At 41.8% G+C, this 16805-nt stretch overlaps 2 protein-coding genes across 3 annotated transcripts; one reads left to right on the top strand and one right to left on the bottom strand.

Annotated features, from left to right (window-relative positions):
* Positions 1-253: 253 nt before the first annotated feature.
* LOC119745513 (CTP synthase 1-like) lies at positions 254-10562 on the bottom strand. Of its 2 annotated transcripts, none has more exons than XM_038221896.1 (15): positions 10424-10562; positions 8408-8596; positions 8081-8251; positions 7188-7288; positions 6770-6970; positions 6340-6420; positions 5376-5527; positions 4357-4489; positions 3613-3701; positions 3368-3462; positions 2549-2655; positions 1869-1965; positions 1519-1574; positions 1169-1265; positions 254-569 (listed from the first exon to the last, which is right to left on the bottom strand). In XM_038221896.1, the coding sequence occupies exons 2-15, from the start codon at positions 8571-8573 to the stop codon at positions 307-309; spliced, it is 1809 nt and encodes a 602-aa protein (XP_038077824.1). In that variant the 5' UTR covers positions 8574-8596; positions 10424-10562; the 3' UTR covers positions 254-306. The 2 variants fall into 2 exon arrangements, with proteins under 2 accessions (XP_038077824.1, XP_038077823.1); XM_038221895.1 differs by having other exon boundaries at positions 255-569; positions 10390-10516.
* Positions 10563-10681: 119 nt separating this feature from the next.
* On the top strand, positions 10682-16447 carry LOC119745512 (histone deacetylase 8-like). The gene is made up of 10 exons (XM_038221894.1): positions 10682-10724; positions 11284-12218; positions 12494-12683; positions 12892-13033; positions 13487-13599; positions 13770-13847; positions 14195-14303; positions 14969-15239; positions 15364-15469; positions 15875-16447. The coding sequence occupies exons 2-10, from the start codon at positions 11343-11345 to the stop codon at positions 15901-15903; spliced, it is 1914 nt and encodes a 637-aa protein (XP_038077822.1). The 5' UTR covers positions 10682-10724; positions 11284-11342; the 3' UTR covers positions 15904-16447.
* Positions 16448-16805: the final 358 nt, after the last annotated feature.

The raw sequence follows: 16805 nt of genomic DNA, 5'->3' as shown, positions 1-16805 counted from the left end.
CGAATCCAGCCGCTGGCCATATGTAGTGTCCTTGGGCAAGCCACTTCACCCACACTTGCCTCTCTCCACCCAGGAGTATAAATGGGTACCGGCATTAGCTGGGAAGTAACCTGCGTTGGACTAACATTCCGTCCAGGGGGAATAGAAATATTCTCAGTTGTTTCATGCCGGAGACAAACGCCGGCCTGATGGGCCACATTGGCTCGTGACAGACTTTACAGGCTCTATTTTTTGAACATTTCAACTTGGGGGAGGGGGGGGGGGTGGTATTTGAAGTTGAACATCTTCTGCAACTGACCTTTGACCTTAGGATAACTGGGGACTGGCCTCCAGACTGGAGAACGAGTTTTGAGAGGCGGACTTGTTCAGCAAAGCTGCCATTTCTTCCTCCGTATCGGAGGACTCCGCCTCCTCGAAGGAGTTACGGGGCGACAGGCGGCACCCACGGGCGATGTAGGATTTGAGGCGGTTGATGGAGGCAAGGACCAGGCCCAGGTAAGGAGGAGAAGGCTTCATGGGGCGGGAGATGTACTCAGGGTGGTACTGGACGGCCACGAAGTAGGGGTGATCTGAAACAGGTGTAAAAAAATTTTTTGATTAACACCAACCATCATAATCAGGGATATTTTAGTGGACTCTGACGTTTTTGCCTAAAATTTGAGGTTTAACCTTCTTATGCAAATATACATTCTGTGCCAAGTTGTCCTTTCAGTCGAAATCAGTCAAGCGAGTGTTTTCAACAGTTAAGAGCTCCCAGCCTACATAAAGCAGGATTGACTGGCTGTAACGTGGTACAGCTATGCCTTGAATGTAGGTGATTGATAAGCCAGCCATGCCTACCACTTGTCTGCTTTTATCTGTTGATTGAATTTGACTAGTCGCAGTGCTTGCTTAAAATATGATCTGACTGTTGGTGACTAGCCTGAGTAAAAGGCATGGCACAGGAAGAGGATTGATTTTTCGACTGTCTGTGACTGTTCAGACAGCAGGAGGGATAAAGGAGATTTATACGCACACATATGGCGCCAATATGTTATTTACAATTTGAAAAAAACATAAAATCAGGCAATTGCAGGACTGACATCACTGCATAGTACATGATATAATATCCAGATTTCTTCCAATCTGGCTTTTCCAACGATAAAATGACTAAATATTTGTTGTTTACCTTGTAGTTCCAGGATCTCCATTCTTTCTCCGTCCACACTGCGGCCGACAAATTTCATACCGTGGCTTTCAAAGTCCTCAATGTTTTTAGGATTTACCTGAAAAGAAAAAAAAAACCCAAAACAAACTATGTGACTTCTCTTTGAAAAAAAAAATTGAACAAACTTGTTTTTTTCTCTGGGGTTGCACAGATTTCTTTAGTAATACTTATGAAACCATGCTTTTACATTTTGTTTCTAGCAAGTGTAAAAGTTTACGGATATTCTCGGAGGTTCTATACTTCTTACAGTTTTTCATACTGGCAAAACTGCTGGTGCTTAAATATGCAAGTTGACAGAAAGGTGTTTTTACCTCGTATCTATGGCGATGACGTTCTTCAATCTGCTCACCTCTTCCATAAAGAGTTCCTTCAAAAGAATTATAATATAGCATCTATTATGCATCTTATTCAATACCCATCTAAGAGTATACAAAAATGTAGGTTGCAACTTCACACACTATGAAACATTGATTACTAAAACAATTTGCGCTGAAAAACGCAACATCCCTCGCCAGCTTTTGAGCCCTAACTCAACCTGATCCTCAATAATCTTCCAAGTTATGGACGATTGAGGAAGGAACAGCCTCACCACTATTACTTTATATAGGGCTTGGTGGCCTTTAAATGTAAAGCTACAAAGAATCCACCATTATCTACTCACTGAGAATGGAGTTCTCTGTCTTGAAGACGGTCGTTCTCTTGCCGAGACGCATGGTTCCTCCCATCTGGCCTGTGTTGTGTTCAGGCATCTCAATGATCTAATCCAAAAAATTAACTTGTGTTACATTTTGGCACTGCACATTTCACAAGTTTTTTTTTTAACCCTAACCTCCAAAATCCTCCCAAATCCTCCCAAATCCTCTGTGCAAAATGAATGAGTTGCAGGATTGAGGCTATATGGCAAAAATGTATGGCTGATTTTGTAGGATGCACTGAGTCAAGGTCTTGGGCCGGACCTTGTGTTGTTTATGCTCAGCTGTGCATAAATTTAGACCCAAATTATACTTGAAATCCTCAGCACTGCTCCAGGATGACTCTGCCTCAACACATCAACAGTGATTGCCGGAGGATTTTGCAGGATTGAGGCAGTGGTCACCCCTCCAAGGACCGCATTCAAGAAATAACAGTGGATTTTTGGAGGATTGAGGCTATATGCAATTTTTACAGAGGCAGTTGGAGGATTTTGCAGGATTGAGGTTGCATCCTAGCAAAAATGACTACGGAGTTAGGATTAAAGAACAAAATAATGTGATCCACTCCCATAAAAAAATGCAATTGGTTTGGAACCACCCCAGCCAAACATATATTGGGAGGAGTCCTGAAATGTACTGAGGCACTCACCACTGGATGTGTAGTGTTGGGATCAAATTCTTCAGAGTGGGCATCTTTCCAGCCGAGAACGTTACGGGCAAATTCAATCACGGCGACTTGCAACCCCAGGCACACACCTAATAAGTCAAAGATAACCTAGAAATGTCAAATGTTGTAAATAATCATCAGCCTTATTTCAAGATAAACATTGGGGTTTGCCTTTCATAGATGTCATTTCGTTATCACTGTGTACTCAGTTCTAGCAAAAGTCTTGCAAGAATAAATTCACAAACTCACTCAGGTGGAAGTCGAATCCATGACCTCCTGCTTACTAGTGCAGACCTCTTACCACACAACCACAAGCTTGCCAGGGTCGGCTGGCCAGTTCAATTCTTTTGGCAGCAGGTACCGCAGTTAATCACAATTTTGTAAGATCCTGTACTGTGCTGTATCGGATTCAAATTGGCCATTGAACTGGCCATTGTTTTACTGGCCACCAAGCTCTACTGGCCAGAACAGTGGCCAGTTTTTAGCAGTCATGCTGTCCTTACCCATGTATGACTTCTTAGTTTCTTTGGCCAACTTTTCTGAACCAACGTGATAGAAGAACCAGCAATTTCTACCGGCCACTAAACTAACAGTTGTTTTACTCTACTCGCCACAAAGTTCTACCGGCCAAATTGGTTGCCAGTGTTTACCAGTAATTTGGTTCTTACCACAGTATGGCTTCTTGTTTTCTTTGGCCAACTTTTCTGAACTGACTTGATCAAAGAACCAGCCATTTTTACTGGCCATCAGGTCCTACCGGCCAAATTGTTGGCCAGTGTTTAGCTGTAACTCTGTCCTTACCGAGGTACGGCTTCTTGTTTTCTCTGGCCCACTTCGCCGCGGCTACCTTTCCGTCCGTCCCTCGTACCCCGAATCCGCCAGGTACCAGGACCCCACTGAAATTAAAATCAAGCATTAAATAAACCTTTGAAGTTTTTCACAATGAGTTTAACCTAATCATACTTGTGACAAACTAGTTTTGATTAATATTCATAAGCAGTGGACAATCATTGCCAAAACGTCTTTCAACAATCAAGTCTGCTTACTTGCTGCTGCAGAGCTGTTGCCAAGCCTCGTGGAACTTTACTGGCTCCTGCTCCAGTGTGGTCTGCTCAAGATCATCTGCTTCAATGAACTAGTTGAAAAAAAAACACCAGAAATTTGAATATTATTCTTTCTACAAAGAGAAGCTAAAAGACAGAAAATTACACAATAATGGCAACTTAATCATATAAAAGGTAATGTTGTAATAAACGAACAAGAGAAGTGGCAACATAAATAGTTTCAGAGGTAAAAACTACAACAAATGCATAAGAACACCAATAGCGTCTGCGATAACACTGCAGCAGAAACATCATGAACCTTAACTCCCTAGGGGGTGTGCAAAATTATATTGAAATTGGAGGATTCAGGACTGTTAGGGCTATTAGCAGTAGCAGTAACAACACCAGCAGCTAGTAGCAGTAACACCACCAGCAGTAGCAGTAACAATCACAACAGCAGATTAGATGTAGCAACAGAAGCTACAGCAACTATGGCAATAACACTAGCAGCAGCAGCAGTTACAACAGTTGCAACAAGGGAAACAGCAGCGAAAACAGCAGCAGTCACAGCAACAGCTGCATCTGCAACTTCCTGAGCAGCAGCACAAAGTAACAGCCATAATAAAAAGTAACAGTGCCAGCGGTTGCAGAAACGGCAGCGGGCGAATCTGGAAAAGCAGCGAAGACAGAAACAACTGCTGTAACAGCAGCAACAGCAGCAGCAACAGCATCGACAGCCACCCTCACCTTGATCTTGACCTTGCATTGGCAAGTCAGGCCGGCATGCAAGAGTGACTTCATGACCGAGATGTAGGCATCTTCCAACTTGGTATATTTGCCAACCAGTGCGATTGTGATCTCTTTGGTGGTGTGGTCATATCTGAAAGACAAAAGTAAAACTTTAAAAAAAAAACCCTGTTTCTGTATAAAAAAAAATGTCTTTGTACATGTTACTTCTAGAAGCCATTTTATTTTTTAAATTTCATGATACAAACATGTAACTTGTAAGTCAGAAACACAAAAAAGACGACATGCAAAACTGCTCAAGAATTTGTAACATACTTTTTTCCCCAGTTTTAAAAAGATCAAACCCCGAAACACTGGAATAGTCTAAATTCAATCGAAAACAGAAGGAACTTAACAAAAGTTTAAATAATGTATTTGACATCACTCACCGTTCGGTCATCGTTTGTGTGACACACGTAATCTTCACTCATTTACAACGCTTATGCACGCAGCACCCTAATGAAAGTGATAGGCCAGCGATATTTCCAGCAATGACCAGCAACGCACTACTTGCACACTGTGTTATCAGTGAACACAAACCCAACAAAGTACGCACGACGTTTGAAGAAAATTTATATTTGCATACACAATCTTGAACGAGTACACACATGACACTGTCAGTCTTAAATGGATTTCCACGGGCATGCAACTGGAAATTCAAAAAAAAAACGAGGTAACTCCAAACCACACCAGACTTTGTACAATGTTTTTCAATTTGTAATGGCATTCATGAGAAGTAAAAAACGAGGAAATCAGCTGAACCGAGGAAAAGTGAATGCCTGTTTCCAAAAAGGCACATACAGTACAACTTGACTTGCACTAGTCCGCGAGCATTGTGCTTTCTACGTCCCTATTTCACCATGAAATTCAAATACTATGGCAACGAAAATACCTCAAATACAAAGCAAGCAACGTTACTAGAACAAAAGATGTACATATAAATGAAAATATTTCACCCAAAAAATGAAATCTTCAGGTACCTGTGTGCCAGCTCCCTCCACTTGTTCAGCCTGAGTTTGGGACGCGTTCGGAAGTCCAGATGAAGTCTGGTCTGAAAATACTGCACCAGGTTCTGATCATACAGCAGTAGGGGTACGCGGTAGACGGACGTACAGTCGTGCACACAGATGACCTTTCATGAGAAAGGAAATTACAAAAATCAAATGAACCTGAATCAACTGAGCATCCTATGGTGTTACAGATAATTCAGGGAATAAATACAATGTAATACAATGTAATACAATGTAATGCAATGTAATACAATGTAAAACATTGTAATACAATGTAGTACAAAGTAATACAATGTAATGCAATGTAATGCAATGTAATACAATGTAATACAATGTAATACAATGTAATACAATGTAATACAATGTAGTACAGGTGCTAATGGTTTTGCAGCTACATTTTCAGTGGGTAAGACAAACTCAGTGCACCGTTTGTGCGCATGTTTTGACGTCGTTTCAACAAAACCTAATCCTAACCTTCCCAAATGCTCCAAAATCCTCTTTGCAAAATGGGGGATTTTGCAGGATTGAGGCTGCGGATTGAGGCAAAAATGTGCAGCTGATTTATGAGGATGCACTTGGTCTGGACCTTGTGTTGTTTATGCTCAGCCGTGCATAAATTTAGGCCTAGATTACACTTGAAATTCTCCGCTGCTCCAGGATGTCACTGGCTCTGCCTCAACATATTGACAGTGATTGCTGGAGGATTTTGCAGGATTGAGGCAGTGGTCACCCCTCCAAGGACCACATTCATGCAATAACGGAGGATTTTGCATCATTGAGCTTGTATGCAATTCTTACATGCAGGCAGTAGGAGGATTTTGCAGGATTGAGGTTGCATCCTAGCAAAAATGCCTAGGGAGTAAGGGTTAATATTCTAAGATTCTGAGATTTTATCCACGACATTGTCTTATTAAACATAAATAGCAGACAGTACCTGCTGGGCTGTCACGTGGCAGAACATGGAGATTTTCTCTTTCACGCTTTCTACGACGGGGTTGTGACTTCTGGCGACAATCTAGTAAGGGCAGAAAAAGACGACATTAAAAAGAGGCCAGTGATAAGATGAGATATTGAAAATTGATGAATTTTTTGTTGCATTTGGAGGAAATGTAAAATTTGGTTTGCCTTACACAAACGACTCAGGCACTGAATACTCGGCAAGTGATAAAAATTCACAAATTTTCTTAGTTGGGACGCGAACCCATCACCTTGTGCTTACTAGTACAGACGTCTTACCCACTAAATCACTGTGCTGGGTTGTCTGGCCAATTTTTATCAAATAAAGCAGCCACTACTACAATCTATGACAAATAATTGATTTTTTCCCCGACTTATCAAAAAAACAAAAGAGTTCAATAACTTACAAGGTCTGGGGACAGACCCAGCCCGCGCAGCTCCCTGATGCTGGCTTGTGTGGGTTTGGTCTTCTGCTCCCCTGTGGATTTGGGCTGGGGCACCAGACTAACATGCACGCAGCAGAAGTTCTCTCGGTTGACACGGAACTGGAACTGGCGAAAGGCCTCGACGAACGGCATGCCCTCAATGTCACCAATGGTTCCACCAAGCTACAAAATAAATAAATATTATTAAAAAAATTAATATCTGGAACAATTTACAAAACCTTTTTATTCTTTTAAAAGGTTTCACCACTTAATAAGAGCTTAACTTTTAATGAAAAATCTACTAGACTACAGGGCTAGTAGCTCGAATATTTTACTAAACACCCCTCCCCCCTTTGAACCCTTGCCCCACCCCAGCCTCCCTGTGCTGCATGTGTTTTACCTCAATGATGCAGACTTCAGGTGCCTCCTCGTCTCCATCCACTGGGATGACTGCCACCCTCTCCACCCACTCTTGAATGGCGTTGGTGATGTGTGGCACCACTGGCGAAAAATTGAACCAAAAGCATTAAAAAAAACAATTTAAGTAATAAATTCTTGCATATCAACTACATGACACAAGCAAGTAACATCCATTAGAATGAATGAATGGACAATGAAATTGTAATATTTGTGAAGCACAACTATTCACTAAGCACAGAAAATTTCTGCTTAGCAAAAAGAGGTTACTGGCTAAAATTTCCTGCATTGTCTTTTGCTTCTCACTGGTTCCCAGCTTATTTCTGCTTAGAATATGGAGTTGCTTAGCAATATTTTTACGCTCAGCAGCTCCAGGAAATTGGGGCCAGGCATGGCTTCACTGAGCTGAATATAGCTTGTAACTTGACATGTGGCTGCTGATGCACTTGTGATGGACTTGTGATTGACAAATAACGACTTGTGAAGACTTGCGATGACTTGTGATTGACTTGTGGGGATGTGAATGACTTGTGTTTTACTTGTGATGGCCTTGTGATTGACCTGTGACTGACTTGTGACTGACTTGTGACTGACTTGTGATTGACTTGTGATTGACTTGTGACTGACTTGTGATTGACTTGTGATTGACTTGTGATTGACTTGCGATTGACTTGTGATTGACTTGCGATTGACTTGCGATTGACTCGTGATTGACCTGTGACTGACTTGCGATTGACTTGCGATTGACTTGCGATTGACTTGTGATTGTCTTGCGATTGACTTATGATTGACCTGTGACTGACTTGCGATTGACTTGTGACTGACTTATGTGAGGACTTGTGACTGACTTGAGATTAGTCCAGTAATAGCATTTACCTTGTACCGTCTTGCCCAGGTAGTCTCCCTTTCTCTCTTTGTTGATGACGCTCTGGTAGATCTTTCCCGTCGTGATGTTGTTGTCCCGATGCAGTGTGATGTCCAAGAAACGCTCGTAGTTGCCCAGATCCAAATCCACCTCGCCCCCGTCGTCGAGAACATAGACTTCCCCTATTATCCAGGAGGATAAAATGTCAAAGTCAGAAAATAAAAGGACTGCATTCAAAATTGAGAAAGATTCTTGCTTTAAATCGTTCTGACATTTTAATCTATCAAAAAATGTCTACTGGAAAATGGGGAAAAAAGACACCCTAGTATTATTATTACCATGTTCATAAGGAGAAAATGTTCCGGCGTCGATGTTAAGGTAAGGATCAATCTTGATGGAGGTGACTCTCAGGCCGCATGCCTTCAGGAGCATGCCGATACTGGACGCGATGACTCCCTTCCCGATACCACTGATGACACCCCCGGATACTAAGATGTACTTCATGATGATGGACGACTAGGGAAACTCTGAAGAATACAGAGATCGTTCTTTAATAAAAAAAAAAATCTAACAGATTTTTCGTAAAGCAGGCTAAGATAGTTACAGGACTATCATTTTTGTTTGTTTGCTTTATTCTCAACAACTTAATCTGACATAAACCTGGTTAATGCAAATGATGCATCTCAGAATCTCAGAACAAAATGATGGGAAAGAATGTTGCAACCTGACGCCACTTCAGCGGTTGGGTACAATTTAGTCTATGGAGAGTCAAGAACATTTTCCGAGTAGGCCCCTATTTCCTAACAAAATCATTGAAAATTGATAGTGGATATTTTGCCGGAGGTAATGACGGCAAACTAACAATTACTAAAGGTTTGCCGGCGGCAATCCATATCAACAGAGGGCGCTGTACTCTTTAAAATAGGGCTGAATTATAAGATGTATTAAATTCCCATCAAAAGTTGTGTAGCACGCTTGGTGTAATGGTTAAGCAAAGGCTCTAGTAAGCGGGATGACTCGCGTTTGATTCCGACCGCACCACATTTTTAAGGTTTTTTTTCTCATCCCCAAATAAATAAGAATATTCTTCTTTTATTATTTTAACATGTCTCAAACATTTTTTGCAGAGTATTACATTTTCTTTTTCAGATTTGTGGCTCTGGAGGATTTTTTTTAAAAGGGAAATAAAGTCCGAAATTATAAAATGGTCTGAATCCCATCTTGTGAATACGAGGTAACAACGATAATTTTGGCATGGAGCCAGACTAAAACTTGTCACCGGAAAATGTTTAAGTACAAAAAAACAGTAACTGCGCATGTTCAGTGCATATCCGGCAAACTAACGTTTACTAAGGTTTGCCGTCTCCGGCAAAATATACACTGCCTTGAAAATTGGAAATGTTTCTCAGTCCCAGATTCATGTCTTATCATCATTTTTGCCATGACTGACCTTCATTGAGATGATATATGAAGAGAAAAGTGGCGTCAGGTTGCAACACTTTTTGCTTGTTTTGTTTGACCATGGGGGAAAAGTTCCATACTCGGATGTCAATTTATCTGCTGCCAAACATATTTATTGTCACCTCACCTTGTCATTTGAACCAAAAGAAATCCAGGAAGCTGTGTAAAGGTGAAAAAAATTTACTCAAAATGTGTTTTTAGAGCACATTTTGGATGCATACGTCGTGCAGAACTAACTTGAAGCAGCCGGTCAAAACTTATTGTAGTGGCTGAAAAGACAGCGGCACGTTATACACGTGACATCAACAACCATGACGTCACATGAGCCTGCCAATGATAGTGCAATACGTCATTATGAATATTTATTTTCTCATGAATATTTAGTTTATTTCAATGGATACTTCAAATACGTCCAAAGATTGATGATTGCAACAGCGATCGTGCGCGGCCTAGCGGTTAAGAGTCTCGTGTATCAAGCAAGCGTCAGAGGTTCGAATCCCGATGAAGTAACTGACTGATTAATAAATAGAAATTAAGGAAAGGAGAGGGTGAGAGTAGAGGAGGGAAACTGGAGGAATAACCATAAAAGATGTAACTTTTGGCGCTAGAAAATTAATTGAAAAAAGTGACGTCCGAGTATGGAAATTTTTCCGACCATGGAGCTATAAAAAGCATTTGACCACGTCATGCATGCGCATGTCATACATGTCGACTTTTGTACATTGTTTGTAATTCAAAATTACAAAATCAAGCCTTGAATCTTACAAAAAGGAGCCCTACCGAAATTAATTCACAACTCTTCATACAATAAAAACATGGTAAAGCCATTTTTATGATATTTAATAAATGAATCACTCACAATTTACACCAAATTTTCCCCGCAAAATACTCACCGCGTATGACAAAAAACACGGGCATGCGTTTATATGCACGTTTTCCCGCAATTCGCAGTTTTGCACGCAGTGTGCAAAACGTGCGCCACCATGCAGTATTATTTACTTAGTTTATTCAACCTCGAGCTAAGGTGAGCGACCCGCCAAACTGGATGAATAAGGAAGTGGCAAAAACGAAATAAACAAACTATGGGAACGAGTTTTGGGTGTAATAATTATTATACATCAAGAGAGGGGGCTATTCTGAATTTACCGCAAGACAAAAACACTTTTGACAATGGCATGCACTGGCCGGTTGCGGGTGAGGGGACAATTCTGTGAAAAACATGTATTGCATTGAGCTGAATTGTTGCTTTTTATTGAGAAGTTGTATTTTTGTATACGTTTATACGTAGACTGTGAATAGAGTAATAGTTGATTGCAAAAAGCTTTGCAAGTTTGACAGATCATATCTGGGCAAAATTGATATTCTTGTCAATGTCAACATGGTCAATGCAATGTCATTTGATCATGATATGATGATCATGATGATTGATCATGTTGATCATGGTTTTTCTTGTGGAAATTTGTTGCTTCTTGATTTTCGCTGTCGATAAGGCTATTATATAAGCAGCGGGTACGCCCCTGAAATTGGGCAAATCAGGCTCCATAACTTTTAACGACTTTTATTAGTTTAAACACTTTTTGAGTTTGCTTTGTCAATTGAATAAGGCACGGCGTGGGGGACGGGAGGGGTAGGCCCTTTGGCTTTGCTAAGTTTATTTTCTTAAATATTTTGTCCAAAGTAACAAAAACAATCTGTAATCTTAAATCTGGTAATCTTTATTCCAATTTCTTTCCTGATTTTATTATTTTATAAGATCATGTCCCACGTTGAATTAGACCAATAGCAACGTTTTGAGAGCCATCGTCGTCCATCATGGCAACTACAACCAATTTGGTGACAGGCGAGAAGTCACCAAATTCCTCCCCGGCATCCCCCGCCTCCAGTCACCCGCACCAACCCCAGGAGGATCAGCTCGCCAGCGTGAAATCCCCGGCTCCAATCACGTCAACCGATCCCGCAAAGAACTTAGCGGATGCTGACTGCGGACCGTCAACCTCATCGCCATCATCGTCAGATCGGTTACTGCAGCGCTTGGAACTCCTCGCTGAAAATGTCCCTCCTCCACGAGATGCCCCTCTGTCTCCGGCCCGGGCTAGTCTAAGTGTTGAAAAATCCCTACACATGTACTACTCCATGAAGCGGACCGAGACCTTCAGCACCCTGTATGACTTTGACTGCAGCTCCTCAACCACCTCCAGCTCCTCGGAGAAGCTTCTCCAACGACTTGAGGAGCTCTCGGAGAACATACCTCCAGGATTCCTGACATCCCCAGACCGTTCGCCGATGATTGGCAAGCCCCTCCCGCTCCTGAAAAGGACAGACGACTCTGGCGCCACATACGATTTTGAAGGCAGCTCATCCGCATCTTCAACTACCTCAGAGAATGTCTCCAAACGCCTGGAACAGCTCAGCGAGTACGTGCGGCCGAGGCTTTCTCCGGGACGCTCGGTTTGCCCCGGGTTGGTAGCCGGAAGCTCCAGACCACGGAAGCGCGGTGTGCCTCTCCCACTTAAACCGTTCAACCGGCAGGCTCTGCCGAGATTAAAACGGCGCAGCTTTGGTGCCACTCGTTGCGATAGTACCACGGGAGATAAGATCAATCAGGTGTCATCTTCATCTGGAGTGGTTTATGTTCACAGTGAGCAACTCATCAGACTGTGTGACACGCTGCTAAAAGTCCCCAAGAGAGTAAGTCACACAGAGGAAATGATTATCATACTTTTATACTTGGAAGTTTTTGTCTGCAAAACTTAACATCTTGGATTTGCCGTACATGTAGGTGGATTGAACCCACAATAGTTACAAGTTCAAGTATTCTAACCAAGCTTGCTATGATTGGTGGCCAACATAAATACAAAAGATATTTCTAATCACTAAAAAAAAGATCTTTTTTAAAGTACTTCATAAATGAAATTTAAAAACGTTTCTTCAAATCTCATGTTCCCCTTTATCCATCTAAACAGGCGGGAATGGTGCACAGCCTTCTAGAGGCTTACGGCCTCCTCCAGAACATGACGGTTCTACCTCCGCATCGCACCACCAAGGAAGACTTAACCGTCTTCCACTCCCAAGACTTTGTGGACTGCTTGGAGCGCCTGAATCAAGAGGACGACAGCGAGAAGAATGAGGAACTAAAACAGCAGTTTGGTCTGGGTGAGAGAAAAAAATGTCCAAGTCCTGAGCTATCATCCTACTCGTCTCTTGAAAGTAAAAAAAAATGTTAGAAAACCATTACTTTTTTTCTGGAGGTTGCAGGTTCAAATCCTGCTGTTGTTAATTTTTTCTTTGTTAATTCTTTAACATTGAGCACTTTATCAAGTCAGTCTCCCTTGTAGTTTATTTTGTTAAATTCTTTTTTTAGGTTATGATTGCCCGACCATCCCCCACGTCTTTGATTTCGTCTGCTTGGCGGCGGGCGCCACCCTGCGAGCAGCCCAGGCCCTTGTTAACGGGGAGAGTAGAGTTGCCATTAATTGGTGCGGAGGCTGGCATCACGCCAAGAGGTAAACAAGATCCTCTGAATTTCTGGATTCCTCAAATGAGAATGGAGAGTTTACAAAATTACTCGACATTGGTCAAGGTTCATTTCCCCGACAACGAATAGAACGTAACATTTGGCATGCCGAGTTAAACACAGTCTACCTTCGTACGACACTTAACTCACAAAACTAACTCCCAACTCGACATAAACACTTTGCTAGGGGCCTTCATGAAATTGCTTCAAAGGCAGGTCAAGTCCGTCATAAAGGAATCGGTATTGGCGCTACCTTCCTCAATCCTGCCGCATCCTTCCAAGCCTCTTGGTCGATTTTGGAGGGTCTAGGAGTTTTAGATTTATTGCCAATGTTGCCAAAATGCAGATTTCCACTTGCTTATTGCTGACATCAACAGAAAAACTGTAAAAATGAATAGGTTGTTTATTCAAATTTGACCGTTTTTGTTTTTGATTGTTCCAGAGATGAGGCGTCTGGTTTCTGCTACGTCAACGATGTCGTTCTCGGGATTCTGAAACTCAGGGAGAAGTTTGACCGTGTTCTGTATTTGGACCTGGACCTACACCACGGAGATGGTAAAGCAATTCAAAGTTTTGGGTTCAGAGCATAGAGCCATAATGGATTGACCAATGAAAATGCTTGAAATTTTAGCCTGTCCTACGGCCCAGTGGTCCTGGGTACGAGTGTACTTCAGATGTGATTCTATGTAACAGGGGATGTTCAACCTTGAACCCTTGTCTTGTAGGTGTTGAGGACGCCTTTTGCTACACTCCCAAAGTCCTGACGTGCTCCTTCCACAAGTACTGTCCGGGCTTCTTCCCAGGTGAGCTGCATTGTCAACTTCTAAATAGAAAGGTTCAAAAGTTGGGTTAAATACACTTAGGCCGGGTCCAAATCACTCGGCTATGGTTGGCGATAATACACGAGTCTGTGGGAAGTGGCTGTAGCCACTAGCCAGTGGCTTCCATAGCTGCGTGTCTTATTCCTGGTTGAAGCCAAGTGATTTGGATGCGGCGTTAGTTTGGGATGGGCAAAACTCCTGATGGAATGTTTGGGAATGGCTGACGTTCTCACATTGGAACTATGCACATGTCCACACGTAGGCGAAAAGAACTGAAAAGTAAAGTTATTGTTAGAGTTTATGCCTTTTTGATCTTATTTGTTCACCAGGCACTGGGTCGGTGGATGACGTGGGCATCGGTAAAGGCAAATTCTACTCGGTGAATGTCCCACTCAAGGATGGGATCCAGGACAACCAGTACTTCAGTGTCTTCTGCAGGTAGTCTAGAAGAGAATGGGGTCGAATATTAACCAGTGATGTAGTCGAGTCCATCACAAGTCCTCACAAGACCATCACAAGTCCTCACAAGACCATCACAATACTATCACAAGACCTCAAAAGACCATCACATACCATCACAAGTCCTCCACAAGTCCTCACAATACCATCACAAGACCTCACAAGACCATCACAAGGCAATCACAAGTCACAAGCTATTCCAATGAAATGTGACAACAGCATTCTTTTGTTATTGTTCATTCCCTATTACTTGTGACCGGACTTGTGATTTACTTGTGATCCAGTCTGTGATGCACTTGTGATCCAGTCTGTGATGCACTTATGATCCATCATTAAGTACATTGTGATTTACTTGTGACTGGACTTGTGATGTACATGTGACCAGTGTGATGTACTTGTGATCCATCATAAGTACACTGTGATTTACTTGTGATGTACTTGTGACTGGACTTGTGATGTACATGTGACTGGACCTGTGATGTACATGTGACCAGTCTGTGATGTACTTGTGATCCATCATAAGTACACTGTGATTTACTTGTGATGTACATGTGATGGACTTGTGGTTCATTACAAGAACCTGGTCAACAACACTGGATCTAATGGGTAAATTATGATTTTCTCTTTGTCTTTTTCTCTGCCAGAGTTGTCGACCAACTCAAGCAGTGCTACAACCCCAGCGCTATAGTGGTCCAGTGCGGCGCCGACACGCTAGCCGATGACCCCATGCAATCCTTCAACATGACCCCCACCGGCCTGGCCCGCTGCCTGCACCATGTGGTGTCGGCCTGGCAGTTGCCTACACTGCTGCTGGGGGGTGGCGGGTACCGGTTGGCCAACACGGCTCGGTGCTGGGCTAACCTGACGGCCACTGTGCTGGGTTGCCGGCTACCAGCCGAGATACCGGAACATGAGGTGAGCAAATACAAGTATAAAAAGAGATACAAAAGGTGATATCATTGACAAATAGTTAATAGTTTGTTTGAGGTATGATGTTACAAAGAACAATGGTCTGGTTTTGGTCTCATTTGTTTTGCAGCACTTTCTCGAGTACGGACCAGACTATCAGCTGGACGTCTCGCCGACTCATCGACCAAACCTCAACACGGACGAGTACATTGAAAAGACCATCGCCGCTATAACAGGTAAGACTATACATATGTGTACATGTATGCATAACAAATCTTGTGTAATCGAATAAAATCTCATCAATTACATTTTTGGATTTTGTACCGTGGAGTGGTGAAATAAATGCAAGACTGCACTGAAAGAGTGGCTACTCTGAAAAACTTTTTTTGTAAGGAAATGTGTTTCCTTACTTAGAGTAAAGTTTTGGAAATAGTTTGTTTTTCCCCTTACACATCTCTTACATTTGTTGAAGCTCTCCAAACAAATTTGAAATTTACACAACAATTTAAACCTTTTAAATCTCTGTAGAATTAGTTTGGAAACAACATTTTTGCACCAGTAATCTAGTCACCACCAGATTTTTATTAAATAAAAACATAATAATGTGCCGTCTCTGAAAATATTTTGTCTGATTGCTACAGAAAATCTGGAGAAGATTTCTGATGGTTGACGGGGGAACCGACACATTTTGGATGAAAGAACCGACGCACAATGGCCCTCAAGTTCTTTCAAAGCGACAACACATATCTCCTGTAAACATGTCGTACAGTCGAATCTCAACAGTTATTTGAGAGCACTTTTGTGAATTAATTATGCAATTTTAAGGTTAGGGATTACATTCACGAGTCACAGTGTGTGTGTTTCCATGTATTTAAAAATTGTTTTGGTAACGTTAAATACATAAGGCAAGTCAAATGAGTTATCCGTTTATGTTTCCAATTAATATTGTTAGGCAACTTGAACTTATTATCCTGTACATTGTATATGTTAAATATCAATTTGGTTTTTATTGTATGATATTACCCTTCATTATTTTGAGTTATTCCTACAAGCAAAAGCTAGGTGGTAAGCTTTATTACTGTGAAAATGATGAAGGGATTCCCCATTCAGATGTTTAGACAGTGATATGGCTATCACACATTAAAGCTAGAGTCCATCATTTGCAGCCATCCGAAAAGTAACTGGCGTAATTATTGTTGAAAAACAAACTTGGTTGAAAGATAGTACGGGAACTAAACTCCCTGTGAAATTATTCTTTCTGGCAAGCTGTCATTTTGAATTAATCAACGAAAGAAGGCATTTCCAACGGTGATTCTTAAGAAGCACCGTAGGAAAATTTAAATTAGTAGTTCGTTTTGTTATTCAGCGCAGCGCGCACAAGTATTGGAACGACGCACACGCGCGCGCGGTTGTTATAATTTGTCGGATCAGTGCGCAACGTCGCGTATAGCTGCAATTCAAAACAATTCAAAACATGATTCAGTAACTTTTGATTTGAAATTGAGATCTTAGAATGCTGTTTTTCTCGGAATGTACAGCTGAAGCTGAGCTGAAACTTCATCAGGTTAGTTG

The sequence above is a fragment of the Patiria miniata genome, unplaced genomic scaffold (genome assembly GCF_015706575.1).
Source record: "Patiria miniata isolate m_02_andy unplaced genomic scaffold, ASM1570657v1 HiC_scaffold_7, whole genome shotgun sequence".
Classification (NCBI taxonomy): Eukaryota; Metazoa; Echinodermata; class Asteroidea; order Valvatida; family Asterinidae; genus Patiria; species Patiria miniata.
This window is presented reverse-complemented; position numbering and strand designations above follow the sequence as displayed.